Source organism: Pungitius pungitius, chromosome 19 (assembly GCF_949316345.1).
Source record: "Pungitius pungitius chromosome 19, fPunPun2.1, whole genome shotgun sequence".
In the NCBI taxonomy this organism is placed as follows: Eukaryota; Metazoa; Chordata; class Actinopteri; order Perciformes; family Gasterosteidae; genus Pungitius; species Pungitius pungitius.
In genome coordinates this window covers 4,213,553-4,241,301 of record NC_084918.1, presented here as the reverse complement: position 1 = coordinate 4,241,301, position 27,749 = coordinate 4,213,553, and the positions used below count along the sequence as shown (strand labels likewise).

The following is a 27,749-nucleotide window of genomic DNA, read 5'->3' as shown; positions in this document are numbered from 1 at the left end:
AACACTTTAGTACTGTTCTTTGTTTTCAGGTTTTTTACTTGAGTAATTGCATTTTGTTTGTTGATCTTATACTTATACTACTCTTTTCACCACATTTATTGTATATATTCAGTGGCTAGTTACAGATTTAAATTGTTGATATAAAATTAAAAAATTATGTCATAGTTCATTCTACACAACAGTATCTGAAAACAATATTCCAATCCATCAATCGATTAGACACTCTTATTGCATACACTAAACTAAAATGTAGCGTAGGTACCTTTTAAGTAACCTATTGAATGCTTTGTCTTGTTAATGAGTATTCCTACATGGTGTTGTTTCTATCTGAGTACTTCTTTCACCAATGATAACATATTATATTTTAATTGGGTTACAGAAGAGCTCCCAGGGCTTGGACAGAATCATAGACTCTCTGGGGAGCATTGAACCGTACGGCAGGATGAGGGTAATTTCAAATGTAATGTCTTTATTGCTCAACGGAGAGACCAATGTAATGAAAAAGGAGAAAAAAAACAAGACGATTTTCACAAGAGAAAACATTTATTCCTCCAGAACCAACAAGGCATCATATCGTTCAAAATAATACCATTAAGAAGGCAAAAATTACATAGCGTTTTCTTTTTAAGGCACAAGATAGATAGCAAGAAAAGTATTTAAAACCTTCAACAGTTATGACAGCATGACAAAACATGTACACGCCAACATTGCAGCTGTGTCGTCACAACAACATCTGGCAGCCTTGCTCATAAAATGCAATCACTGTTGTCTCACTCATATTATTCATTTTGTTCGACTCACAAGTGGTTTGAACATCAATCAAACTCGTATTCAAGTATCCTTCCTAGTATACAGCACATGTTCATAGCCCTACAATGCCCCCAGGTCTTCACTAACGTCCAAATATTGCACAAAATCATCTTTAAAATTACATTAATCATTTGTATTTTTGCATATGTGCATTCCGTGTTTGTAATCAAGCATAAATAACAGTAAGAGGTAAAAAAAAAAAATCAAATAACACTGCATGAAAAAAAGTATTTTAGAGTGGAGACTGCTACTTGAGCCTGCTAAAATGATTGTAGCTGTTCCTTTGGTAAGTTTTCTGAAATGACAAAACAAAATTTGGCACATCTGAACAAAAGGAACGGACAGGAAAAACGATGTCAACAGATTGTAGGTAAGTTTCCTTTCCACAAAGGAAATGTGTGGCCACAAAAAAACTAAATTTTTACATAAAACACTTAAAACAAAGACGAAGCATGTAATATTTTACATTAAAAAAAACAACGCCTGGCATGCTGAAATCGATCCTGTAAAACAGATGAAAAATGTACACGAATACATCAAAAACGATGTGTCCTCATATTAAAAAGAAAGCTATGTTTACAGCAGAGACGGGGCTTCACTGTGTGAGGAGGGAGTCCGGAATACTTCTGATGCTCCGAGACGACGGGCCGTCTTCACTCAGCTCGTACCTGCGACAGAAAAAGGACACAGATGTTTCTTCGGGCACTGCAGCAGAAACATCTGTCGCTCGAAAAGATCAAACGCAAGTTTACCATTGTGTGCTTCCTTGTGCTATGTCGTCCCCACTTAAATCCACCAGCACCTGGGAGTGTCAACGAGAAAGAAAGAGGTTTTTATTTTTATTTTTAGGAAACACGCGGCGCCCCTTGTGGAGAATCCACATCAAGACGCCCCGGGAAGTCACCTTTCCCAGAAGCCCCTTGTGTTTGGACAGGATGCTCCCTCCGTTCTTCACGGCCACGTCCAGCGTTCTCCGGTGGAGCTCCACCATCGACACGCTAAACTCAAACCTGCCCGAAAACACACACACACACACAACATCAGCTGCAACACACGTCTGGTACGTTCACGGAATGTACTTCTGACTCCTTTAGTATCAACGCACGTTTGATCGTACACCGGGTTGAGGGTCCTCTTCATGGTGCTGGTCTTCCTCCTCCCGGTCCGGCTCTTGTCGGGCAGCAGGTAGAGGCGGATGAAGGGATCCGAGCCGTCTTTGGTGAAGGCTATCAGGTTACTGAGGACACGCGGGACGAAATGGTTTCACCGGTCACATGTCGCATAGGTTAACGGCGCCTGTTTATTTTTAATGTTAACAGCCACACGGGAAGCACAGGGGCACCTCGGGCTAAACCCCCCCCCCCCCCCCCCCTCGAATGAGTAGGAAAAAGAGCCCTTTTGAGAATGAGACAACCTTCAAAACTAAGTCCAGCGTGCATCTTCCATCCAGCAGCAGAAGCCTAAATGTGAAAGCATGCCGCGATGGCGGTGCTGGAGCTCACCGGCAGGCGTGCGCCACCACGATCAGTCTGTTCCTCTGGGAGCTGTGGCGGACGGTCAGCTGGACCTCGCCCAGCGGGAACTGGCCGGGCGCCGAGCCGCTGCGAACACACACACACACAGACCGTGGGTCAAGAGTCACTTCCGGCAGGCAGAGGCACAGATGAAAAGCAAAAAAAAAAACGCGCGAGTGCTTTTACTTCTGCAGCTGACGAAGCCGCTGGTGGAGCTCCGCGGTGGCGAAGGGCAGCGAGATGTCCGAGGCCAGGCTGGGCGTGGACTCCTTGTGGGGCAGGTGCTTCTGGGAGCTGGACACGCTGGCGCTCAGGTCGGAGACACTGCGGCGAGGGCTGGCCGAGTACGGCTCGCCGTCCCGGTGTTGGAGGGTGAGGGTGGAGGCGGCCATCGGCGGCGGCGGCGGCGTGGGCGGAGGCCGCGGGGAGTCCGAGGCCGACCCCCGCTTGGGGGCCTGCTGCGGCACGCTGGACTTCCTGACCCTGACGCAGGAGGGCTGGTCTGAGGGCACCTGCTTCTCCATGGAGAGGATCTGCGGAGAGATCGAGATTTAAAATTCCACTGGTGTGCTGTCAAAGCACTTCGGCTCGAGTGGCGCCGCTTAAAACGACGCGGGACTGACGGATCCTTTCTTTGTAATGAGCCTCGGTGCTGAGGCTCCAGCTGGAAGACGTCGGGTGTTTTCAACCGCGTCCGTCCAGTCAATTTGTCTTTTTATGGGGGGGGGGGGCAATTCATCACCCAAAGCCATTTCTCTCTTTGGGTTTTCGTTATGACTGTTGACATGAAGCCATATCAGTACGGGCCAAATATTCAATAGAGCTGCCTCCATTTTCTTATTGGATGGTCTGTGATGAATCGCTGCGTTTAACTCGCTGGTTTGAGGCAGTGACCGAATTCATTAAGGCTCCGAAAAAACGGAAAGTCGATATGAGCCGGATGGTCTCATTTGTATCATGAGCCTTTTGGGAAATGACTTTGAGTTTGGTGGGTGGATTTAAGATTTAAATTGAGGGAGCATTGTCCAGTGTAGGGAGGGGGGGGGGGGAGTTTCAATTCTAACTTACTGTCGTGACCCACAATGTCACAATCTGCCGTGATCGGAAGTCCAATCTAAATATTTAAATACATACCACCAAGGAGCGGGCCGAGAACATTGCCTCCTTTTAGCTTCTCATTTGAATGATCTGCTGGTCATTTGGGTAAACGACGGCGGATATGAAAAACAGTGAGTCATACGGCGACGGCGTTCTTTCGACCCACCGACGGCGGCCCGCGGGTCAATGGCTCGAGGCTCTGAAACCAACACCCACGACCCCCCCCTGAATCCGCCACACAGTTGTCACTGCAAACTGCAACGTGAGCCCCGGGAAGAAAACCTTGAAAGCTCGCTATAGCGACAGTTGCTAAAGGAGCGGGAGTGGGGGGGGTGGGGGGGGGGGCAGCTGAGATCATAAGCTGACCCATTCCGCCGCGTCTTTACCCTCAGGGCCATCTTGAGTTTGATGGTGGAGCTCGGCCCGGAGTTCTTCAGAGGGAAGCACTGCGTCAGCGTCATCGCCTCCTCGGCCAGCAGCCCGCGCAGCGGCACCGACAAGCTACCCAGGGTGCACTTGTGCTTGTCGTCTTTCACCTGTTGCGTGTTGAGGGAAAAGGTTCAGCTTGTCGTGCGCCATCTCGTGAGGAATACAAACACCAGGGAAACGTGAAATGAGTACTGCTTCACCTCCAGCTCCAGCTCCTGCCTCCGGGGATTGTGGATGAAGAAGGAGAAGCAGTCTTCCCACAGAGGCTCCTTGGTCTTGTAGCGGATCTTTGTGGGGAGAAAACGACACAAACGTCAACGGGCCCCTCGGCCATTAGAACTCGCCGCGTCAGCAGGAGGGCTGGGTCATCGCTTGTGTATTTTACGGTTATATTCATTTCCTTCCTTGGTTTTAAACCTCTAATCAGCTACATTGATTTTGATCGGCTGGTTTCCCCGGCTCTGTTTCCATGGATAATTAGGACAGTGACCGGCTGTTCAAGGTTTCTGATTATAACGACCTGTGGTGTCTTTACGGTTTCTGCATCGAGTGAAAGGTGTCAGACTCGTGGCCTCTTTCCTCTTTCCTTCATAAAGATTCTAAACCCGGTGTGTGCCGTCGGCAGGTGACCGAGGAGCTTTCAGAACCGCTTGGCTCCATTGACTCCGCTCATATAGTAAATATAGTTGTGGACAGAGGAGCTATTTTGAGTCCCTCTTTTCTGATGTAACGTCCCCAAGTGATTCATGTCCACTTAACCCTTATTTCTAGAAACCTTTCTTAAACCCACAGTGCAGTAAAATTCACGCTTCAACAACACCTCGGCCTTCTTGCGGATAGTGTGGCTTTCCCCTGAATAATGTCCCTTTATTGAACGGTTCCTGGTGCATACAAAGAAAATCAATGCAGAGGCCGACAACATTTTGTGCACAAACATTTTCAGGTCGTCTCTCTCAACGCTCCCGAACACAAAGCCCCAAGGGGTTGGCTGGTAGTATTTGGGCCGTAAGATATTTTGTTCCGAGTTAAACTGCTGTGCTCATTTGCTATCAAGTCACCAAGTAAAGGGGAAAAATCTTTAAACAACACCCGTGATGAAACGACGCGACTCACCTTGCTCTCAACCGATTTGTGTCCAACGGTCAGTTGGACGTACGGACAGGGCTCGCTGCTGCTCTTCTTTGCACACTGTCAGAGAAAGACAAAGGAGGGGGGGGGGGGGTTAACGGATTCCCCACACTGTTATGGGGCGCCGTTTGTAAAATGTTGCACGTTTTGGTACATTTAGCGTTATCATATGAATAAAAAAAGCAGGACAATATTCACATGTCACTTTTTCAAACATTTAGAGACAAAATACAACAACTTTTCCAAGTACAATGTTTGGCAGTAACACAAAGTTGTTAAATAATATTTAATCTAAATGTTAAATGTAAATGTTAAATGTAAATGTTGAGTTTAAATGTCACACATGACGACTGAACATTACAATATTTACGGTAATTCATGCAGCCGAGATGGCCGAGTATGAATCAGCTTTTGTAGTTGTTGCATGTATTTACCAAAATGTACCGAGAGCGTGCAACATTTTACAAACGGCGCCCCATAACAGTGTCACACATGTCAGAAAATGACAACATAATTGCAGGCAGTAGCTTGTTGGGATGAGAGCGAGTCCGGGGTGCAGAAGGGGAGCAGCATTCCACGCGGTGTGACGAGCGGGGCTGCAGGCAGCGGCGCTTCCACAGAGGACGCCTCCTCCGCTTTCTGATTTGAGCATGCTGGGGTTTGTAGGTATTTTTCAGCATTCACTACAGAATTATATCTGCAAGCCTGAGGGGAGTCTGAACCTACTCGTTAACCCGTCCGTTCCCCCCGAGGATGGTGCTTCAAAATGTGACAACGGCCTTAGAATTTGAATTTTCAGGCCGATCGAGACGCTCACTCGCCGCGATGCGCCTCCACCTGCACCGTGAAGGCACTGCGGGTTAATGTACCGGGATTTTAAACAAGCACTGATGCCAAAAAGGTCACGCTGGCAGGCGCCCCGTTGTGCGTGCATTCTCACAACGAGTGTCCGCATGCAGAAAAGGGTCAAACGGTTCTCCAAGTCTCTGCTCTGCGAGTCATGGACATCGAGGCGGCTTCCCAGCGTGGACACGTAGAAGAAAAGGAAATGAAGCAGCACATTTCCTTAGAAATTGATGAACAAAGGCAACTCGGGAGATGCAGGGGGCAGCGCTGCAGGTAGATACTGGAAGCAGCATTTGTACTCATGCTGCCCTGAAATGCCACGGGGGGGGGGGGGGGGGGGGGTTATGTCGCACTAAGGGAGCGCCTCCGCACAACATTATGTCCAACACAGGCTGGGTCGCTCTACAGGTTTGCTGGAATTGCCAGATAAAAGGAGGACATGTTGGATAGGCAACAGAATGAGATTTTCTCTCCTGATATAAATTACTGCAAAAGTAGCCTTGGCCTCATTTCATTTGGAGACACATTGAGAATAGAACAGATTGAGGGCATTATTAGACTTTTTCACGAGTTGGGAGACCTTGGAAACTCATCTATGTTAATAAATAAAATGAAGAAAAAAAACGCGTGGAGCAACAACGACACACACAAAAGACAACCTCAGCATGCAGATACATTTAAGTAAGACAATTCACTCTCCGCTTGTTTGACAATCATCACGGTCACATGACATCGCACGGTGCGCTTGAAGACACAGGTGAGACACAGGGTGCGATTTTTGCATGCAAACCATCTGTCCCACGTTACCTTCAGGGCCTTAAAGACTGAGACTTGCTTCAACCCGTCATAGGTGAAATCTGACAGGTTGCTCTTTGAGGTCACAAGGGGATTTAGGTTAGTAGGACAGGAGTTGGGTATAGTTGAGAAACACGTAAAAACATGTCGAAATAGGAGTCAGACGCGATGGATGTGGGAGATAAAAAGCCGCGTGAGGGCGGGTGCTGGCGTCGCTGCAGGGAGCTGAAGACGAGGTCGGCGTAATTAAGGTGATTCCTTTTTTGAACGAGCTTCAGGTGTCTGTGCAGCTACACATTAATTGGCTCACTGATGCAGACAAAGATCGCGAGGAGCCCTGCTGCAGATATTCCATATTTTAGCCCTGAACTAAGCCCCTGATTTAGAAAGATATCCCCCCCCCCCGACTAACAAGCTGACGCACAACCGACTCGCCTGTTTAGAAATGTCTGCTCTATATATCAAGGGTTATTTGGCCACTCATTTGAATCAGACACTCCAACAGAAAACCCGTGCAGCTACCGCATGCTTTGAGATGCAGCTCTTTCAAGACTACCAGCGATGGTTGTTAACCCACGTCATAGCACACCGCTGATGCTAACGCCGTCGGGATGCAAAAGAAAGGGGACTCACAAAGAGAGTTCTGTACTCTGAGGTATTGCTCTCACAAAACACTAGACCCGACGCTCTCCTCTGACTTAAGTTTCCACAGCCTAAGCTGCCTGTGAAGACGCTCTTGGGGTGAAGAGGAGAAAGAGTGAAGAAGAAGAAAGTGAGGTTATGAGGGTTGAGATGGGCTAAACGGACATGTTGTTGTGTAATTTATGGATTCTTTACGGGTATGAGATTTCTAATTGTGTTAGATACACAAGAAATGTACGGAAGATTCTGAAAAGTCGAGGTTTTTCACGGTTCTCATCTGATGAGCTAGAGAAAAAACCTCTCATCTGTAGGGACTAATTCATAGATGTGGTTAAAAAACATATTGACCCGCTTGGAGCCAAAAGGCTGCATCCATAACCATTCATCATTGCTTTAATGGCTGTGTTTGCAGTAGCTAAGTTAATGAGGAAAAGGTAAACAAGCTGCCCTGGTTGCTAGGTTCACCCGGAGGTCAGAGATCACTGGAAAGCAAAACTATTCTAGGAATCCTTTGAGTTCTATGAATCGAGGACGAGAGGACAGTCCTCCAGTCACCAAGCATTCAAAGTGTGTGCGGCGCTGCCGTTTTCTCACCAAACCGGTTCTCACAATGAATGTGTGTGTTTCCCGCATGAGCCTCGAGCTGTATCATACAACAGAATCTACGGGGGGAGGGGGGGGGGGGGGGGGGGGGGGATCAACAGGAGCACCGACAGCGTCAAAACAGAGCGAACGTGGCGGCGTCTTACGGGCAGGTTCTTGGCTGAGTCCAGGTAGACCACGAGCAGAGCTGACGACAGCCCGTCGTTGGCCAGACTCCTGTCCGCTCGCACACTCCGCAGCACCTGATTGGACAGAGAGGTCAGTCGCCGCGGAGACGGGTGGCTTCCGTCGAGGCCGCCTGGGGGGGGGGGGGGAGTTTCTTTTATTTACCTGGTCCAACTTCTCCGGGGTGGAGAGCAGAGAGAGCCACTCCAGTTTTAAGTGGAGTTTTCCGGTGGGAGCTTCTTCCAGCTCAAACCACTGCAACGGGGGTCACATGACGGCGATGTCAAATCAACGAGTCACGGGTTGTTGATTGTTATCAAGTCATACCTGATGTGGCTTAAGCCAAAACTCATGGCAAACTAGCAAATGATTAAAAGCTGATTCTCCAATGACTTTGAATACTTTTACCTCATCAACCTTCTGTTCTTTGTGCAGCTCGCTCATATCGATCATCAGGCTGCGAACGATGTAAAATAATAATTACTCAACAGTTAGCAGAGGAAGCAGAGCAACTATTTAGAGGAGAGGGGGGTCCGGTTATTGATCGGCTGCATTGTGGTGTCAGCACTTGTTGTGTGGAGTTACAGGCCTGTGTTGCACTCCATTTAATTCGCCCCCGGGGCTCGGAAGTGTGTGGGAAAACACCTCTACTTTACTTTGACTGATGTCTACTGGCACGCCACACATTGTTCAGAACACAATATATCAAACCACAGCAGATGTCCATACCTGTATATCAATGACAACAAAGTCTGTTCTTAAAGATCGGACACATCACTGAGGTGCAAAAAGAGCTTTCATTTCTGAAGAAGATCAGATTTACCTTCCCAGGAAATCATCTTTGTCGGGGTCTTCGTCAAAGAGCTCTATCTCAAGGTGCTGACCCGAGTGCTCGTACACCAGAGCCTAAGGAAGACAAGGAGATGCTGATGACGGAGGACCCTTAACATCAGTATTACTCAAACTGCACAGTGACCAGCGATCGAACACTCCGAAGGGGGGAACCCCAAACTCGTCACCTCGTAAACTTCGTTCCACTTGGGATGGAGGCTCTCCTTCACCGCCTTGCTCTGGAAGACCTGGTTGCCGATCTGCAGGACGCCGTACGGGTCGGACTTGCCCTTGATCAGCCCGCCCAGAAATGTATCCTTGCCTTCCAGGTCCTGAGCCTCCAGGAAGTGGATCCTCAGGACTCCCTGTGGAGACATGCACAGCACAGCGCTCAGCTGTCACAGGGTCACAGCTGATTGGCCGTGACAGCATCCACCGGGTATCACGAGGCGACTGCAAGACAAAGCTGTGGCTCATCACTAGGGGTATGGTAGAGGAAATAAATTCCCAATTAGATCATTCATTTACGTTTATTATTTTACTCTACTGTATAAATATTGGATGCGCCTGAAATACTCCCCTGGGCCTGGAGCTTATGGTCTGTTATCACACAAGTGAAAAGAAATCAAATTCGGTATTGTGTTGGCATGGATACCGGTACACGGTACAAAGCCTTAAAATGCCATTGTGCTGCTGAGAGTTAATTGAACACGTGTGAAGAATAGCAAGCGTGAAACATTACACAGCTCATGTGAGATTGGCCTTCAGCCCCCAGCCGCTAAACTCCTTCATTACATATTACAATCTAACCCGAATAGCTGGAGCAGGCATATTAAACCACTTAGTGGCCTCATATGCTGTATTAGTACCTTGGGCATGGGGAAGCGCAGCTTGGCCAGTTCCACGTCCCCGACCAGTGGGATGGTGATGCGATTGGGTAAAACCAGATAGTTGTGGATAATGTCCTGAATCAGATTGTCGGAGAAGCCACTGCGAGGAAAGGAGGGAAGGTTGAGAGAAGGGAGGAAAGGAAGATAAACAGAATGACGGATCGCATTATTTGTGAGGCAGTGAGGGTGCCCTTGGGTTATAAATATTCTCCTTTAATCTCAGTTCAGTAGAGTGCACTTCTGATTTAGATGTGAGAAGATAGTAGGAAAATTGGAGTCACGTCAAGCATGTTGGTGCCGCCGGCCAGCAGCCCTCTGAATGTCTGTCTGATCCCGATTCAACACTTGGGGACCAACACAGTGAGGGCAGGGAATCTATACTGATTTAGCTGCTGCCCCACGGGTGGAAATTTTGCAATCAAGGCCGGGAAAAAAAATGGGATTACATTGAAAGTTCATCATCCTTATTGCTCGGGCTGTCCCTCGGGGAGACAAACAGCCGTCCGTGATCTCACAAGGTGGATGTCCTCATCAATGGTTTGTGAGGCTGGAATTGTCTCGGGAGGGATTTCAGGATATTATATACCAGAGAGTCCTGGTGCTACTTGGAAGGCATGTGTCCGAGTATCTGAGCAACGACAGGTCATGACAGATCATATAGATAACTGAGGGGGGGCGCTCAGTGCTCTGTACCTAATCCTTTATATCTAGAAATCAGTTCTAAAGGCAGCATGCAGCCAGTGTGAGGAGGTCAGGATCCGGTAGTGTTTCCTAACCCGAGTCAATGGGATGAGCTGGGAGATGCCAGAGTGAAAGGAGTTTGCAGATTTTGGGAAAAAAGAAATGGTCCAACCCTCATGAAAGCAGCGTTGAACCTTTTCAACATATTTGCCGAAGCTTTCTTAGATTTGATATAGAATGTAACGGAGAACCCAAATATTGTCCTGTCAAATTCAGACCCCTATGTTTGGAGCATGTGGACAGACCCTGCACATAAAGCAGCAACGTAGCACAGACACCAGCTGCTCTGACAAAAACTGAAACGAGATAAGCCCAAAGAAGCCGCTGTGTGTTCGTGTCTGGAGTCGTGAGAAACGTTTATTTGATCATCTTCAGCTTATCTTTGCAACGAGCTCTTCCCCCCGTGAGCCGATTAGAGACGTCGCGGCCCTCAGGCGCTGGAGACTGATCGGAGACGGAGCTCCTCTCCAGCCGAGGGTGTGAAAGGATGCCTGGCGCATCACAGCTTATTGCTGCCTTTGGAGCGCTCCGAACAATGGAACAGCGCATGCACCTGAACGCTGCGTGTGCACGCGGACTAACAAACACGGGACCGATTGCTGATGAGTTTAGGAGGGTGCAGACTGCAGACATATACTTTGATGTATAGCATGTGCGTCAGGTCATCATTTGGCCGAGGAAGAAACCTTTCATCCACCACCATTATCAGGTCAAATGTGTCCAATGGTTTATAATTAAATAACTGCAAAACGAATGACATTTCCCATCATCCTCGTCATTTTACACGAAGCGCATGTGATCAGCGTGATCGGGTTTCGAAACTTGTCACAATGACGCATCACAACATGTCAACGGGCAAGACGTGTGTTGCGCAATGTCAATAAGAGGGTTCGGGGAGAGACCCGCCCGGGAGAGGCCTCGCGGTGACAGCTGATGCTGATGCTGCACTCAGAGATCTCTGGCTCTGCAGCTACGATTTCACCAGCAGCAGCTAACCGCTCTTCCTCCACACGTGTCCCCTCCCTCCACAACCCACACACCCACGCACTCAGGCACATGTGCACACACACACACACACACACACACTCGGATGCACACACACACTGCATTGCACAAGACTCTGCAAAGGAGCTAACATGGACCGCCTACTGAGCTCAAACGTGTCTGTCCACCTCAGTAAGACAACCTCATGCAGCATTCACACACTTGTGACTTTATTTGGTGCGTCAACAAAGTACGAAGCACTCAGGACAGCTGTGAGTAATTGTCCCCGAGCATTTAGCATCTCTTAATCGACTTTCAATTACTCTCTGCTCAGCCCACACGACAAGGCTCTTAATATAAGCAAGACGAACAAAGCAAGGAGGAGGAAACAGGCTGCATGCAGCTCTTTTCCTCCTCTGGCCAGTTCAAGCGCAGTCTGGTGAAGCTCTTCATGAAAACAAAAGACATGGAGACCATTGGCCTCCAGCAGGTAGGACATCGCATTAGCAGTACGTTTGGTGGAATTTATTGTTGGATGTTGGACAGGGCAACATCCAGTCAAAATACACCCATAGGGGCACAGTTTGCTAAACAGTAAAAACTCCTGCAGCTGACTTACTTGAGCCCAGGAATGTCGAGTATATTGGTGAGGCCAGTCCAGTTTATGTCCAGAAGCTAAACCAAGAGAAGAGGGGATGGAGAACATATTAGCTGTAGAAAGTGTGCATCATGTGCCATAAAAAGTTGCTATTGGGTCCATTTGGAGAATAGACCACTGCTTTAACTACTATGTAAAATGGGTTACTCTGGCTGCACATCAGTTTGACAAAAGAATGTGAAAAAGAAAGCTAAACCTCCCCCGGCCCTCTATATTTAACCTCTTTAGAACACAGGCTTATTGCTGTGACATTGCAGTGTAAAAATATATGTTGTGTGCAGAATTATCTACAGTCCATGAGTCACATGGAAGTCAGCACAAACATACCTGCTCACTAAAATATTGATAAAAGCAGCAGCGAGGCTCTGGGGTCTCATTAGTATCCAAATTATCGTGAGATATGCACTTCAACATGGCTGAAGGTACAACTTCTGAAGTGTTCTAGAGTCGGAAACCAACCAATTTACAGCAGCAGGTACAGTGTGTCAAATGGTGAAGAGACAGGGGAGGAGGGGGAAGGGGGGGAAGGGGGGGAGGGGAGGGGGAGGCAGTCAGCTGCTGCGTCTCAGCGAGCTTAGATCAGCTCCTGCCTTCAAGGAAGCAGCTTCCTTAACAAGTCTTTCCCACCCTACTTTTCCGCCCAAGTTGCTTGTACAGTGCTGCAGCCGATGCGCTGATGCCGCAGGGGGGGGGGGGGGAGCACTGCAGGGCAGTGATCCGATCTGGTGGGGGGGGGGGGGGGGGGGGACACACCCACTCGCCTGCAAATCGCTTCTATGCAGCCGTTAAAAGGCTCTTTTTTTAACATTAATGTTAATGGGTGGAACAATGAGAGCAATGGTGATCGTCAACATTAATTAAAACATGTTTGTGAAAGTAACCAGCGGAAACAGATTGTTATCTGCTGCTCGACTCCCTGGTGAGTTCCCAGTGTGTTGCATCCTTTTATTCACACTGCGCCGAGTCGCGTTATTGCAATTTCACAGCCAAGAGCGAGACCTCTTATGGTCTGGAAATGTTTCTATTTCACTCGGCGCTTGCGATCGGCCCTTCTACGGCACGCCGGGAGCAGGCACAATATTTGGATTCCACTGCACACATTGTCGAGATTCTTTGGCCCACGGGACCGTTCATTTGACCACTTAATGTCTCTGTCCTCCGGAATACACAGTAATGTGTCTCATGTGGAAGCAGGAAGAATATTGAGATGCATGTCTGTGTGTGTGTGTGTGTGTGTGTGTGTGTGTGTGTGCACGTGGGAATGCCGCTGCCTTCTCGCTTCCGCTTCGTTCACTGATTTCTCCGCCCCGAGCTTGAGCCCGAGTGCCTTCGGTTAGAGGAAATCTACCAAAGTAGGACTAGCGTGTTCTGCTGCTATTTAAAGCTGCGCTATCGGTCCGCTGGGTCCTCCCATCCGCTGCGAATCGGCCACAGCATCTCACAGCCGTGTGCAGCAGCGGCGGCTGTGTGCAGGGAGATTGCTTGGATGCACGTGAAAATATTAGTAAATGCACAACTGGGCAAAATGTGCAATGCAAATCATGGAGAGTAATGCAGAGTGATAAAGACTCAAGACTGTAGATAATGCCGAGAACAAAAAACGGGAGTTAGTGGGTATAGTGTAGTGTAGTGGGATCGGGCCTTGGAATCCCATTAACAGGCTCAGAGAGGAACAAGCAGAAAGCCAACGGGGGATCTGCTCCCATTGTTTAACATTTAGTGAGAGTATAAAATGCACAAAGAGCCAAAGTGGAGTATTAAAGATATTTAGGACATTTGGTGATATCCAAAGAAAAAAGGCCGAGCTTGGCGAAAGCTGCCAGTGCATGCGAGTGAAATAAAGAAATAAAAGTAGACCAAAATGGGTAATGCACAAATAGCACTGAGTTGACAGGTAATCCCAGTTTAATGGCATCTACTCCTCATTTTAACCTCGCCCGCCTTTTCTGCTCAATAGCTTTTATCGATCAGACCACACTCTGAACCCACCGGCTTCTTGAGAAAGAACACAGACAGAGCTCCGATGAGCGGCATGTCGCCTAGCAACGGCTCCATCACCACCCTCAACACGCCGTGGATCTGTCGGAAAACACACAAGAGGAGCACATTGACGCGCAGACACACACACGCACACCCGGGCCGGGCCCTTGGCCTTCCTCGGCGGCCGGAGCATGTGACCACGGCCCGGCTTACCCCCCCCCGTGTCATCAATCACAAGGGCGGATAGAAACAATCGACAACGTAGGAGAGCACGCTTCGACACGGATTAGGCTCTTAGAGTCTGCGAGATGTTCCCCAAAATGTCTGCCACCAAGGAAAGTTACATTTGAGAGGTTTCCTGAAACAAAAAAACTCGGGGAACTGGTTCCTCTCTTTGTCCTCCGTGAGATTGAAGGAGCTCCTTTGACTCCTCTGGCAAACCAAAACTAAATTTAGATTCTTGACTTTCTTTGTCAAATTTCTAGAAATTTCTGTTCCTTTTCTGTGATTCAGTAGATTTTAGACCCTGGTGTTATTACACAGTCATTACCATTTTCTTTCTTGAAGTATTCACCTATTTGTCTTAAAAACCCTCCAATCTGCAGGGTTTGGACCTGCATCGCAGAGATGTAGGTCTCCCCGAGTTACATAAAGGGAGCGGTGAGTAACAAATGTCCCCAAGGAGGCACCCTCATTGTTTCTTGCTTGGTTCCACAAGAGCTACAAAAAACTAGTAGTTATAAAGAATCTAAGGTGGTTAAATGGATATTCACTAAGAAAGGAAGGAAGCAATAAATATTCAAAATAATACTTTTCTCTACAAAACCCTTTCTTCTGATTTTTTCTTTGGAATTATTTAGATAGTTAATTGAGTAAGTAGTTCTTTGAAATAATGAGACATATGATGCCAGTGACATGGGGGTGGCACGCAGGCATTACTTTACTTTGTAGGGGGTCTCAAATTCAACAACAAAAAGAGGTTGGGAACCAGCGCTCTCAAATGGTGACGCGATTACTTCATTGTTGTTGTTGTTATTGACTTAATCGCTGCGTGATTGACTCATTGCGTTGAATGAAATCCCACACTGCCGAAGGAAAAACAAGAAAACATGTTCCAGTGGAAAGGTCCAAACGCCGTCAGTGTATTTTATGTGCTACAACAACACTGCCGAAAAAATTCCCCTGGAAACGCAGCCGACGGGTGAGACCTCTCACCGAGGATGCGAAATAAATAAAAGACAAGAGAAGGGATTTTCCTCACCTGGATGCTCTTGATGCCGGCTTTGCAGTAGTAGCGTTTGATGTCTATGTCGATCTCGGTGTTGCCTACAAAGCTGAGTGACAAAAAACACAAAATCATGTAGAATAAAACTCCCGTGCAAGGGGTTCGGTCCCTTTTTCAGCAATGTTTAAAAGATCCTCATGTTTGGGTAAGACATGACGTTGGCTCAATATAGACACCGGACATGTTTTATTTATTATCTTCACTGTCTAAAATACATATAAAATATAAACACGAACACGAGTCAAAGAGTGGTGTGACATGTGCAGCCACGTTTTATTTATGGTCTAGAGCTACTCATTCTAACAACATGGGTTCACATTGGCCTCAATGCTGTATCCTTAATCTGGTATTATTGTTTTTAAAAGGGGCTAAATAAATAACATATCTATTGTCTGGAAAACTGTGTCAATTTAAACCAGAATTATAAAGAAGCTGATTTAGAGACTATGTGACGGCCAATTAGAAAAGAAATAGAATTGCTGCACATAATTAGTTATCTCAAACTAATTGAATCATTTATAGGCACAAATTGGATGATTGAATAAATTAAGATCAACTAACATCATGAGTCACACAAAGTTCAAGCCTTGAATGTCAATCACGTTGTTGATATAAATGTTAAACACATTTATCTGATGGTGTGGTCCTTGCCATTGGAAAAGGACATTAAGAGATTCATGTTTTAATATGTAATATGCTTATTTAGTGTTTTCTATTCATCTCCTTTAACCCCTAACTCTAACACCCCTCAATTTGCTTATTCTTATTTTCTCCACGGCCGCTGCCCGGCTGTATTCACCACAGAGAACGTTTGAAAAAGGGCTCCGGTGGGGGGTGGGCTCACCTGATCTGTAGGTCCATGATGATCTGTCGCTTATCCACATTTTCTGTGTAAACCTTGACCCCGTTGACCCTCAGGGGCTTCACCGCAAGAGAGAGAGAGAGAGAGAGAGAGAGAGAGGGAACCATCACGACCCATCACACAACACTACACCAACAACCCTGCGTCTCCCCCCCCCCCCCCTCCCAAAAAAAACACCCACGTGGTGAGCACAAGGCCGAGCCGTCTCCTGATGACCCTCACGTGGAAACTATTTACCCAACAGGAACGTGTGCCTGCTAATGCCCCCCCACCCCCCTCGGCAGCTGGCGAGGAGCACGAGAGCGCAAACACTCACTTTGTCGCCGATGTCGATCTTGCTGAAGCAGAAGGTGCTGAGGTGGGCGTTGGACTGCTTCACCGCCGGCTCGATCGTGTCGTGGAACAGCTTCTCGGCGAGCTGGCAGATGTACGGCCACATCTGTTTCACCGCCTGAGGGGATCGAGGCAGACGGGGACTGGACTTTAGAGGGGAATCGTAGTAGAGGCCAAGAAATGATGCCCTTTACGCCGGTGATCACTGTGATGTCAAAGAATCTTGTTACTTGGCGCAGGAACGTCGCTGACAACATGAATGATGAAGTTACTTTTAAATCATTTTAAATATTTAAGTGGAACCTCGTCAAACTAGGACTCGTCGAGCAGCATTTTAAACTCAGCATCCCAATTTTTTTTTTAAATTGGAAGCCGGTGAGTGATTTGCAGATCACATCCAGGTGGTTGCCACGGTGACCCACGTGAAAATGAACGCGTATCACAGTGCAGCGGGAACAGTGCAATGCGCCGCAGTGTGGCGACACACGCGGGCCCCGGGGAGGTGGGGTGGGGGGAGGGGGGGGGCAGTGACATCCCAGTTATGCTCGTAGAAAGGAGGGCGGCACGCACGCAAAACACATTTAAGTGACAAACTTAAGAATTCTTTACCTTGTTCAGCCACTCCACTCGCTCCACGTCCGGGAAGTGGACCTAAAGCGGAGAGGAGAGAGCAGAGGTCGTTAATGCCTCTTTTGTAGGCTACTTTACACACACAGTGTGTGGGGTGAGATTTGGCCTTCTGACATTTTGACTTAAAATGTTATGTTAAAAAATTGTTCAGTGATTTGATTTCAATTCAAGTTTTTAATCAAAGCTCCTACTCGGGACTATCTGTGTGTTAAAGATGCCATATTTCTCATCTTGACGGACCTAATATCCAGAGCAGCACATTGGTGTTTTTGCACTTTGTAAGAAGAGCGGCCAGAGTGGGTCACTGTTGGATATTGATGAACAAGACCATCCGTAACAAGCATGTTGATACAGTTGCATCCCGAAAAAAGAAGAAGAAGATATATCTATATATATCTCTCAACAGATAAGATAGTGTGGCTGGTGAGATGTGACATGCAGTCCGACAGCCACGAGGAGGAGAAGTGCTTGTCCAGCTCTTATGTCGAGCTGTGACAGGAGCAGGAAGACGCAGGGCAGGAGGTTTGAGTTCATGTAACTGATTCGGGTGATGCGTCTTCAAAGCGTGTTAACAGTGCCCTTCAAACTAAGAGAGTGGTTTGAAAGACTTAACGAGAGCAAACGGAGTCGGGAAAGGGAACCGGCCATCTGGAAAGAAACCCAAAATAGCAACTCGCTGTCAACTTCCCGGCGTGATGGAGTTAATAATGCATCGTTTGTTATCCTGTACTTACTTTGTCATCCATCAACATCTTTTAACTAGGTTGAATTCACCTGGTCCTTGTGGGTGGATATTGAGCGCGTGTGTGTACGAGGCAACACATCCGTATTGTATGCATGAGTCAGATTTTGCATATTTGCATCATCGTGATATTGCAAATAGCTATGCATGTTCCTGGTTAACTTGCACAATTACCGCAGCAGAGGCCGAGCGCTGAATTCCTCCCCAGCTGCGATGTTCAAATCTTTACTTTCAGAGTAAGTAGGTGCTACACCAGCCGGCCTATGAGTCACCCAGATGAACACAGCTGCAGCCACTGTCTGGGACATGGAGGGCTCTTTAGCAGCAGAAGAGTAGAGAAGCAGTTAAGGAAAATATAAAGACAAAAAAAAGAGAGAGAGACACCCCCTGAACACAGCGCGCTGTAAAGCCCCCAGAAGGTGTAAAGTGTTTTCCCATGATGCACAGCCTCGACGGGTGCGACCACCGCCAACTCGTGGCGCAAGACTTGCAGCGTCTTTAGTAAACCATCGACTTAAAGGGCATTTATTAATGTCCCTTTCCTCTGGAAAGCGGGATGCTGTGGCTCTGCCCCGTCCAGTTCCTCCGCCCCCACTTAAAAGCCTCCTCTGGTGTCAGCAGAACACGCGTTGTACAGTAGAACCCGAGGCTGCAGTGAGCATCGCAAACAAGTGAAGACGAGTCTGATATGGAAAGAGATAGGAGTATAGTTTCTGAAGCGATACATTTGAGCCCCCGTTTTGGGCTTGGATAGCAGTCAATTAAGTGCAATCTGAACTTGATTCGATATTTCCAAACTGCACAACTTAGAAATATGTGAAGTTTATCTACAGAAGATTCAAAGGGCCTTCATGAATATGAACTGCCACTTAATCATCTGGACATTCAGTGGAGTGGACTTGTGTCACAATTTGTAGTCAGGAGGGAGTTTGAGATTCAATCAATGAAAATGGAATTTAAATGACTGGTGCGTAAACATTGTATATCCTCAGGGAAACACGATGGCTTTTCCATTAGGGAAAAGCCATTCACTTAGAGATGAACCCCCTCGATGGCGTAATGCAGCTCCCTCCAGACAGCAGTCAACGCCATGGATTACATGACGTCTCACGGACCTCCGTTAAAGGAACACGAGTCTCGGAGCGCATGGCGCGTTGTGACAGAAACGTTTTGGTACCCATCGAACGTGCATGTTGTTGGGAACCGGTCCTGCGCCGTTAAATCCCAAACCTACACGTTTGAAAATAAAGTGTTGAGGTAATGGAGTGAGTTAGTGAGCAGCGTGTATCCCAAAATAACAGGGGCCGCGTGGGCATGTTTCCCTCCCAGCGTGGTGTCTGGTTCACCATTGTACCCTGCTGTATTTAGACTCGGTCTAATGTCACTGCTGCTGGGGTGAGGGGGGGGGGGGGTCAGCTGCTTCATCACGGCTTTACAGCTCGACTTCGCTCCTCCTGTCAGCTGATGCTTTTTCCTGGAAACTCATAAAATATTCCGCACAACAACAACAACAACAACAACAACAACAAAAACACCAGCACCACATGCGTTTGCAGAGGGACAGCTCGAGCCGGATCGAACGCCTCACCCATGTCGGCAGGTCAGAGGTCGCGACGCTCTGCTTGACGCTTCTCTCCTCTTCCTCCAAGAAAGCGAAAGCTCGGCTGAGTCGGCCGCGCTTCCCCGCGGCGTTTCTCCTCCACCAGAAAAAGAGCACAAGTGCGATCAACAGCCAGCTGAAGCTGAACTCGAAATACCCCAGCGCGTAAATGGGGAAGATGAGAACAAACGTCTTGGCCACGTCCACCCAGGTGCGGGTCAGCGCGCCGACGGAGGACACCGGGGCGTCGTCGGCGACGTCCCCCGGCGAGGGGTGGGGAAAGTTGGGGCTCGGCGCGACGTGTCCGTTCTCTTTGGGCAAGCGGGCTCCACGTGGATCTGTCATGCTGTCCGTGGACACGTCTCCGGGCGCGTCCTCAAAACGCGTTCGAACGCGCGTACGGTCGGTGGACGCGGTTCCCGTGCGCGAAGACCCTGTCCTCACGTTGGCTCACCCGTGCACGCCGGCCCATCGCCTCGTTGGCATTGACCACTTCGGGGAGGAGGCGGCGGGTGGGGGTCCGTCAACGACTAAACGCGTGGGGACGTGTTTGACATGGTTAGAGAATCCGGTCCGTTCCGGTCCGCGGCTCCGCTTGCTGTGACTCCACACGGGTTAAAGGCTCGATTCCCTGAACGCGAGGGGATCACGCACCGCGCGTAACCCAGAGGTGCCCGTTTCCCGGTGGGAAATTAAGAAACACCGCCACCTGGTGTTCAGTAGTGGCCAACGCAGCCTGTAATCTTCAACTGAGGGGTCGGTAACGTAACGTTACTTGTTACATACACGTTCTTAGCAAAAACTAAACAAAACAAGGAGTTGGTCATCTATCAAACAATTACTTGTCTCACTGACTAGCTGGCTTGTTTACAAATGTCAAATACATGGAGATGTTAGGGGCGGCTGTACTACGACGAACACGGAGCAATCGATCAACAGAGTTTTACAATCGCACGTATCGAAATGAAGCGAAACACCGACAAAAGTGCCACGTGTATTAGTGAAAATAATCATAATCAATAACAGGGACAACGGTTCGATACGGCTCGTCAATAAAGACACTCAAGTCATTGACCTGCTGCCATGGCAACTGTTCTCGGCCTTCGATTAAAAAGTCTGTTGTCAGGCTGAAGTGACGCGGTCTCCTTGGTTTCGGCGTACTGCGCGTGCGCAAAAGGGATTTGCCATCATGGCGGCGTCGTTACTAAAATATGAGTTTGTTTTGTGCGTTTGAAAGACTCCAGAAAATAAAAACCCGAATGAGAACATGCACAGCGAAAAGGTAAAGTGCTTTTTATTTGACATTACCGTGTGCTCTTGCGAATAGTGGGATATCATGTCCGTTGGTTGTTGTTACCAAACGTTGTCGTGGGAAATAAACTTCGCGTCGCCCACGGGCATGAATTTGGTTTGATATCGTCACAATACGTTTGCCGTCGTTTTTGAATGAACGTTTATATTGTCATCTAGTGAACACCGAAAATCATTTATTCAGAAACTAACGAAGGAAGACACATGGAGACCAGCTGACCTGACAAGACACATCAGGGTAAGGTGTTTGCGAGTTTAGGACAATATACCAGCTGGATTTAAATCGGTAGACAAAATTAAATCTAAATAACGTGGTTTTACTTTCTCTCTTTTCAGGAGGGCGATGACTTTGACAGGAGGCGAGATGACAACGAGAGAAGGCATCGTGGTGGGGAATCCGTAGAGAGACGACGCAGGGACCCAGAGAAGGTGTCCAGACAAGAGAGGGACAAACCCAGGGAGATATCAAGGGAGAAAAGACATGAAGACGAAAAATACAGATATCCAGATCGGCGCAAGGAGGGCTCACGGGATAGGAGAGGTGATAAGGACCAGGAGAGACAGGATGACAAGGAGAAGAAAAGGGAAAGAGACAAGTTGGTAGCTGGGAAGAGGAACGAAGATGATTACAAGAGGCGTGATAGAGCAGACAAGCAGGAAAAAGAGAAGGACAGGGAAAGGGACAGAGATAAGGAGAAAGACAGGGCAAGGGATAAAGAGAGACACAATGAGGGGCACAGGGACAAGAGAGGGGAAGAGAGAGAAAAGGAGAGACGGAGTGAAGAGCAGGACAAAGAGCACAGGAGAGGAGAACGGGTTCGGATGGAAAAGCCAGAGAGAGAAAAGCGAGATCGGCATCTAGGGAGAGAGCGACCCAAAGACGAATATAGAGACCAGAGGAAAGACAAAGAAAGACGAGAGAGACATGGAGACAAAAAGGACGTGGAAGTGAAGGACGAAAGGGGTGAGGCCACAGCCGTGGGCTTAGCTTTCCATGTTCACCGGATCATCATTTCCATTAAAAGATAAGCATTCTTATGTTTCTCTGATTTCAGAGCGCATAGAAGAAAAGAGAAGACACAAAGAGGAGCGAGAAAGAAGACACAGAGAGAGAGAACATAAAGTAAGCTCATTCAATCACTATTCATCCTTTTGAATCCCTACATCACACGACTCTACAGCACACCACTTGTTACTTGGGTTGTGTGGATTTTTTTTTTTTTTTTTTTCTTCCCAGGATGAAAAGCGAAAGCATGACAGTGAGTCCAGGGAGAATCGAGACTTGAAGGGTACAGGTGAAGAGGTCAGGCGTCACCGCGGTGACAGAGAGCGAGCAGAGCGGGACAAACACAAGGAGAGAAGGAAAAGAGAGGAAGACGAAGAGGAGGAACCGAGGAGAAATCTTCTCACAGACGGGGCCAGCTCCAAGAAACCAGCATCTGACAAGAGTCCTAAGCAGGACACAAAAACAGAGGTGTGTGCGCCCATAATGGGACCCTTGGTCACGTAGCTTTTTTTTTTTCTTCTTCTCTCCGATAACCAGCTGAACACAAACAGGGCGATTTAAAGCCACTTCAGTTTAATCTCACAGCTTCATTTCGTTAAAACGGTTCATGCATCACATCATGACGCAGCTAAAACATGAAAAAAACTGATTTCAGTGGAATTGGTATTAATTGCTGTGTGTGTGTGTGTGTGTGTGTGTGTGTGTGTGTGTGTGTGTGTGTGTGTGTGTGTGTGTCTGTATTGGGTTGAATGCACTCTTCCTCTACAGTTTGTGCAGCTTGAATTTTACTGTAGTCCTTCAATATCCCGAAGAGTTTCTGCCTATTTGGGACATGTTTTTATACTTGACGTGTTTGTGTCACATCCGTAGGTTGCCACGGATGAAGTTTCGGCTGACCAGGAATATGAAGATGACTTTGAGGTAATAATACAGCTTTTCTAATTGGGCAAAGAGCTACATTCCGCAGAACCATATTTTTTTATTGTTTTTTCACTAATCATCATGTTAACATAAATATTAATCTGCTCATTTTTGGTTATTTCTGCATGCTTTAATCCTTTCAAAGAAAGCGGTGAGTATTGAGAGCTTTTTACAAATGCATCCATTTTCATTCTCTCAAGAAGAAAATTGTACTAACGGCTTCTCTTTCAATATTCTATTTCTGTCTCCAACATATTTCATGGAATAAATGATGTCATTTCTTCGCTGAAAGGAATATGAGGAGGACTTCGAGGAGATGGATGACAGCGCGAGCGAACGTGAGGACGAGGGGGAGCAACGGCATCCGGAGGAGGGGGAAGAGAGGGAGGAGCTTTCAGCACAAAGGAGAAAGGAAATTGAAGCGATTCAGCGAGCCATGGACGAAGAGAACGAGAGAGTTGGAACAGCTCAGTCCAGACAAACTGTGAGCGCAGAGGAGGAAGAGACCCCTAAGTGGTCCAGAGGTACGCTTCTTTCTTGTTTCATTTAGTTACCACTTGGTGTCATTGTATGTTCCAGTGTGTGTGTGTATTATACAGCATTGTATATAAGGCATCTTTGCTGCCCTTTTAATTGGATCAGAAAAGAACCTGAAGAAGGAGGGCGGATCCCAACGTGGAAAGTTTATCGACTTTGTAGCCGCAAAGCAGCGTGAAGTCAGCAAGCAGGTTTCCACTAAACAGAAGTAAGTCACATCCAGGTTGAGCAGTGAATCCTGTTTTTTTTTTTTTTTATGACTTTAGAACACTTTTGTCCCAAGTGTGATTTTTAATTATACCTCCAATGTCTAATTTCTTCAGGAAACGCAGTGCAGAGCTCCTCCGCTTAATTGATCTGGACTTCTCGATGACGGTCTCTCTATTGGATCTGCCCGCAGTGAATGAATATGACATGTATATCCGAACCTTTGGAACGGCAAACACCAAGCAGGTTAGTGTTTCTTTCTCCCGTGACACAGATACCTGTAACCACATGTAAAAAAAAATCACCAGCAATCACCTCGTCCATGTCAGGCTTACGTTCAGTGCAACGAGGATAACGCTGACAGAGACATCCAGACGGAGGAGATCGAGGTGTGTGAGAAGTGGACGCAGCATCCTCCAGAGCACAAGGGAGCCTGTGGAGGTAAGGAAAATCCAAATACCTTTTCAGATGAGCTTTATGTTTGAATGTAGATTTCAGTACCTGTGTTTTTTTTGTTTTTTTTGACAGATCCAAACCTCTCCCATGAAGCCCGTAACCATGGTGAAATGAGCTTTGATTCGCAGCGTCTGACAGCGTTTCTGCGCTCCGCCTCTCAGGTTGTCTTTTCACCCTTAAAAATGCAATACTTAGTACTCAATACTCTACGTTTAAGTTTAATTTTTTTTTTAGTTGTTGTCTCCACAACTAAAGTCTGTGTGTCTTCGGTCCCTGAATCAAGGTCATGGTCATCCTGTTGGAAGAGGATCGAGCTGAGAGAAAATCCCTGAGGAAGTTGAGCTCTCAAACAGACACGCCGTCTTTCAGCGATGGGAGTTTACAGCTCAACACTAATTTGTCCTTTCTTTACGGTACGCACATCAACCCGGGGCAAAGTCATTTTCGATTCGCTATTTTGGATTCTATTTTCATTTGTGTTTATTTGGTTTATGCTGTTGAAACGGCTCTTCCCACGGATTGCATTACATTGTGGATCCGGATTGTCCATTGCAGGTCGGCGCATCAGCCTGGTGCACTTCTCTCCGGTCCAGAGGCACACCGTGATGTCCGTCCACAGCGCGACCACGAAGCCCAGCGCGCTGCGTCTCGACAGCTGCACCGTCATCTGCATCTGGAACATCTGGGAGCCGTCCAGACCTCAAAAGGTCCTCGTCTACGAATCCGAGGCGAGATTTTGAGTCAATTATCCGATTCACGTGTCTTAATATGCAACACGCACCAAAGCAAATATAGCGTTTCCTGAAATCAAACTTGCCAACCCCCTTTTTGATATTCACTGCCGCAGGTGCAGTGTTGTTGCTTCAGCCCTGGAAAGGCCATCTTGGTGTTTGCAGGCACGTCTGTTGGCTCCGTGGCGGTGTGGGACCTCAGGGAGCACGCCGGTGGCCATCACCGGCTGACGATCGGGGAAGAGGAATGGGCTTTCCGGCAGCCCACCTTCTCCACTGGTACGTTGCACCTTTTTTTAATTCTGGTTGAGATAACTATTTTTTTGTACAAATGCTTTTATATGAAGGGAGGAGTCTGGAACTGCAACGCTGGGAATCTTTTAATCACTTTTGGCTAAAACCACTTTGAAAAAAGAAGACAAATTTGAAAGCCTTCAGAGGCACCATGTCATCTGTCATGCTAATTTCCGCAACCCTACACCAAGCATGTTTCTACTGAGCTTTATCGGTCTGCCTTTATTTCAAGAATATTAAGCCCCTTGATCTTTCAGTCAGTCATCTTTGTTGACGTGTATTTCTCTCTTTGAAAGGAGATGACTGTCAGCAGGTAAGTGGCACACATTCTTAATTCGGTTCATCCGGTGATCCAGTGCTGCCTTTGCGCTCTTTTTATGATCGTTCTTCATACATTGTCTGTTCCCATCGCCTCTTTCATCCCCTTGTCAACACAGACGCACTGATGGCCGGCTCGGCTCATATCTCGTCGGTGACATCTGTCGAAGTCGTCCCCTCCACTGCACCGGGGGGGCTGAGGCCAGAGGCCCCCCTTTTGGCATCCGAAGACGGTACGGAATGGTATAGTGATGGTTAACACATTGATTGGAGGTCTTGTGTAGTATTATGTAAATGCACCATGTGTTTCTGCCATTCACAGTTGGCCACCAGTTTCATTGTTATTCTGTTTCCTAATGCAGAGTCGTCAGGGTTGTCATTCCAGCTGGCTTCTCTGGATGAAATGGGGGTTCTGAATTTCTGGGTAAGTTGGGGCGACAAAGTGGATCCTTTTGTGTTTTTGTTCAAGGAAACCTTTCATTCCAGATCGCCCTGGGCAGCATTAGAACTTAATGCGGACATGAAAAACACATTTTTCAGATTCAGCACGAATTCGACAGTATGATCTCTGATTTATTTAAATAAATAAATTGCAGAAACGCCACGTTGACCTTTTGTGACTTCCTCTCTCTCCTTTTAGGTGGTAGTGGAACTCCCAAAAGCCAACGAGGCCGGCTCCCCAACTGATCTAGGTAAGCCACCCCCTGATTTCTTCCAGGAACACACTCACCTTTCTTGCAAATGCTGGTACAAGCTTCAGTCTTTCTCTCTCTCTCTCTGTCTCTCTCGCGGGCGCTTTGTCTTCTCTGTGCAGGACTCAGGCCTGGCGGGAAAGTAAAGTTACTTCACAGCTCCCGCCTCCTCACCGCTGACAGGTGAGATTGATGAATAGCTTGTGGTCGTCATCCGTCACTGCGGACTACCGGGCTCAAAATACAACCACGGTGTCTTTCTGCAAGGGGGAACACAGCTGCTCCGTCGTGGTCATACGATCTCGTCGGTTGATTGGAACACACATTCGATATGTGCGGCGTGAATGTGACGAAGTGTTGTGCTCCGCTGTTGCACGGGTTGTTTTTGGCTGGGAATGCAGTAACCTCTGACACCTGGTTTGTGTTTATTTTGTTTGGTCTGTCTGGCTCTCAGGGTATCGCCACGAGATGCGGCAGAAACAGGGCCGTTACAGACGCTTCTCTTAAGGTTCCTCCCCACGGACTCCAATCATTTCTTTATCGGCACCAATATGGTGAGCATCCTCTCGTCTGCTACAGTATGACGTCCTTACTCTGTCATTTTGTGATAATGCTTTGATGATTTATTTTTTAGGGTCTGGTCAATCATGAAACCAGTCACGGTTTAAAAGCCCCACCAAAGCTTTACAGGTGCCAGGAGGCTGGAGTCCGACCTATTAATGTCACCTCCATGCACTTTTCTCCATTCAGGCAACAATTGTTCTTGGTGAGAATGCTGTTTTTAAAACATTTCTTCAAATAGGTTGTATTCCAGTAATGGTCATTGCCAAGCTGGGAGTCCTTGACCCATAGTACCATTTCATTAAACAACTCAAAGTTAAACTCTACGTAACGTTAGCCCCCCCCCGCCCTCACTGCAGGTGGGTTGTGGAGACGGCAGCATCAGGCTGCATCAGGTCAGCAGTGAGCATCCCGTGGCAGAGTGGAAAAACGGTACAGCTGGAGAACCGGTGGTCTCGCTGCGCTGGACCCGGACCAGACCTGCAGTCTTCTGCGTGCTGGACGCAGCCTCGACCCTCCACGTATGGGACCTGCTGAAAAACGACGCAGAGCCCGTGGTCACCGAAAGGATGGACTCGGACAGGTGACGGCAGACACAGATGATTCTTTTCGTGGATAGTTTGATTTGTTATGTTGACGCGTGGTGCTCATTTACCTGCTCTCCTCTCAGGGTGACGGCCATGACTGTGTTTGGAGACTCGGGACAACAGAACATGTATTCAGGAATAGCACTCGCACACGAGTCAGGAAAGATAGAAATGCAGTATTTCTCAAGACATTTTACGGTGCCCATTAAAGCAGAAGAGGAGAAGTTGGAGAGTATGATGGCTGAAGCCTTCTGAAACACTGCATTGAGTGTTTGTGCTTATTTAAAATATTGATAATAAGATCCAGATGGGGGCCAGATAGCACTAATATCCTCTATGAATGCATCATAAGAAACACGTAAATAATTTATTTCTACTGTTAGATATATTACAGATGAATATTTGTTATTATTTTTATATAATAAACTGCCTATATCTGTAGTTGTGTTATATATTCTCTATATACATTATTATTTTTGTGTGTTTTTTTGTTAAAACAGTTGACCCTAGAGTTTGGACCATTTGTTTGACCAAGGCAATGGATTTTAGTAAATTACTACCT

General features: G+C 47.4%; 2 protein-coding genes across 8 annotated transcripts; one reads left to right on the top strand and one right to left on the bottom strand.

Moving 5' to 3' along the window:
- Positions 1-449: 449 nt before the first annotated feature.
- esyt2b (extended synaptotagmin-like protein 2b) lies at positions 450-20,158 on the bottom strand. Of its 3 annotated transcripts, none has more exons than XM_037455587.2 (23): positions 19,555-20,158; positions 17,204-17,245; positions 16,578-16,712; positions 16,244-16,320; positions 15,376-15,448; positions 14,124-14,213; positions 12,096-12,151; positions 9,731-9,851; positions 9,050-9,226; positions 8,854-8,936; positions 8,439-8,487; positions 8,196-8,285; positions 8,012-8,107; positions 7,254-7,355; positions 4,965-5,039; positions 4,052-4,138; positions 3,809-3,958; positions 2,511-2,857; positions 2,313-2,411; positions 1,916-2,047; positions 1,715-1,820; positions 1,563-1,612; positions 450-1,478 (listed from the first exon to the last, which is right to left on the bottom strand). In XM_037455587.2, exons 1-23 carry the CDS (start codon positions 19,909-19,911, stop codon positions 1,406-1,408), a joined length of 2,667 nt encoding a protein of 888 aa, XP_037311484.2. In that variant the 5' UTR covers positions 19,912-20,158; the 3' UTR covers positions 450-1,405. The 3 variants fall into 3 exon arrangements, with proteins under 3 accessions (XP_037311484.2, XP_037311485.2, XP_037311486.2); XM_037455588.2 differs by lacking the exon at positions 7,254-7,355 and adding an exon at positions 6,633-6,695 and having other exon boundaries at positions 19,555-20,157; XM_037455589.2 differs by lacking the exon at positions 7,254-7,355 and having other exon boundaries at positions 19,555-20,157.
- Positions 19,662-27,540, top strand: dync2i1 (dynein 2 intermediate chain 1). Of its 5 annotated transcripts, none has more exons than XM_062559059.1 (22): positions 19,662-19,777; positions 21,062-21,115; positions 21,214-21,841; positions 21,933-22,000; positions 22,115-22,351; positions 22,754-22,804; positions 23,097-23,328; positions 23,447-23,549; positions 23,665-23,794; positions 23,878-23,989; positions 24,077-24,165; positions 24,288-24,417; positions 24,560-24,732; positions 24,852-25,014; positions 25,467-25,580; positions 25,710-25,771; positions 25,988-26,039; positions 26,162-26,222; positions 26,494-26,593; positions 26,674-26,805; positions 26,960-27,183; positions 27,271-27,540. In XM_062559059.1, the coding sequence occupies exons 1-22, from the start codon at positions 19,736-19,738 to the stop codon at positions 27,440-27,442; spliced, it is 3,129 nt and encodes a 1,042-aa protein (XP_062415043.1). In that variant the 5' UTR covers positions 19,662-19,735; the 3' UTR covers positions 27,443-27,540. The 5 variants fall into 5 exon arrangements, with proteins under 5 accessions (XP_062415043.1, XP_037311483.2, XP_062415042.1 ...); XM_037455586.2 differs by lacking the exon at positions 19,662-19,777 and adding an exon at positions 20,497-20,848; XM_062559058.1 differs by lacking the exon at positions 19,662-19,777 and adding an exon at positions 20,752-20,848 and having other exon boundaries at positions 21,037-21,115; positions 24,560-24,711.
- The last annotated feature ends 209 nt before the right edge of the window (positions 27,541-27,749 follow it).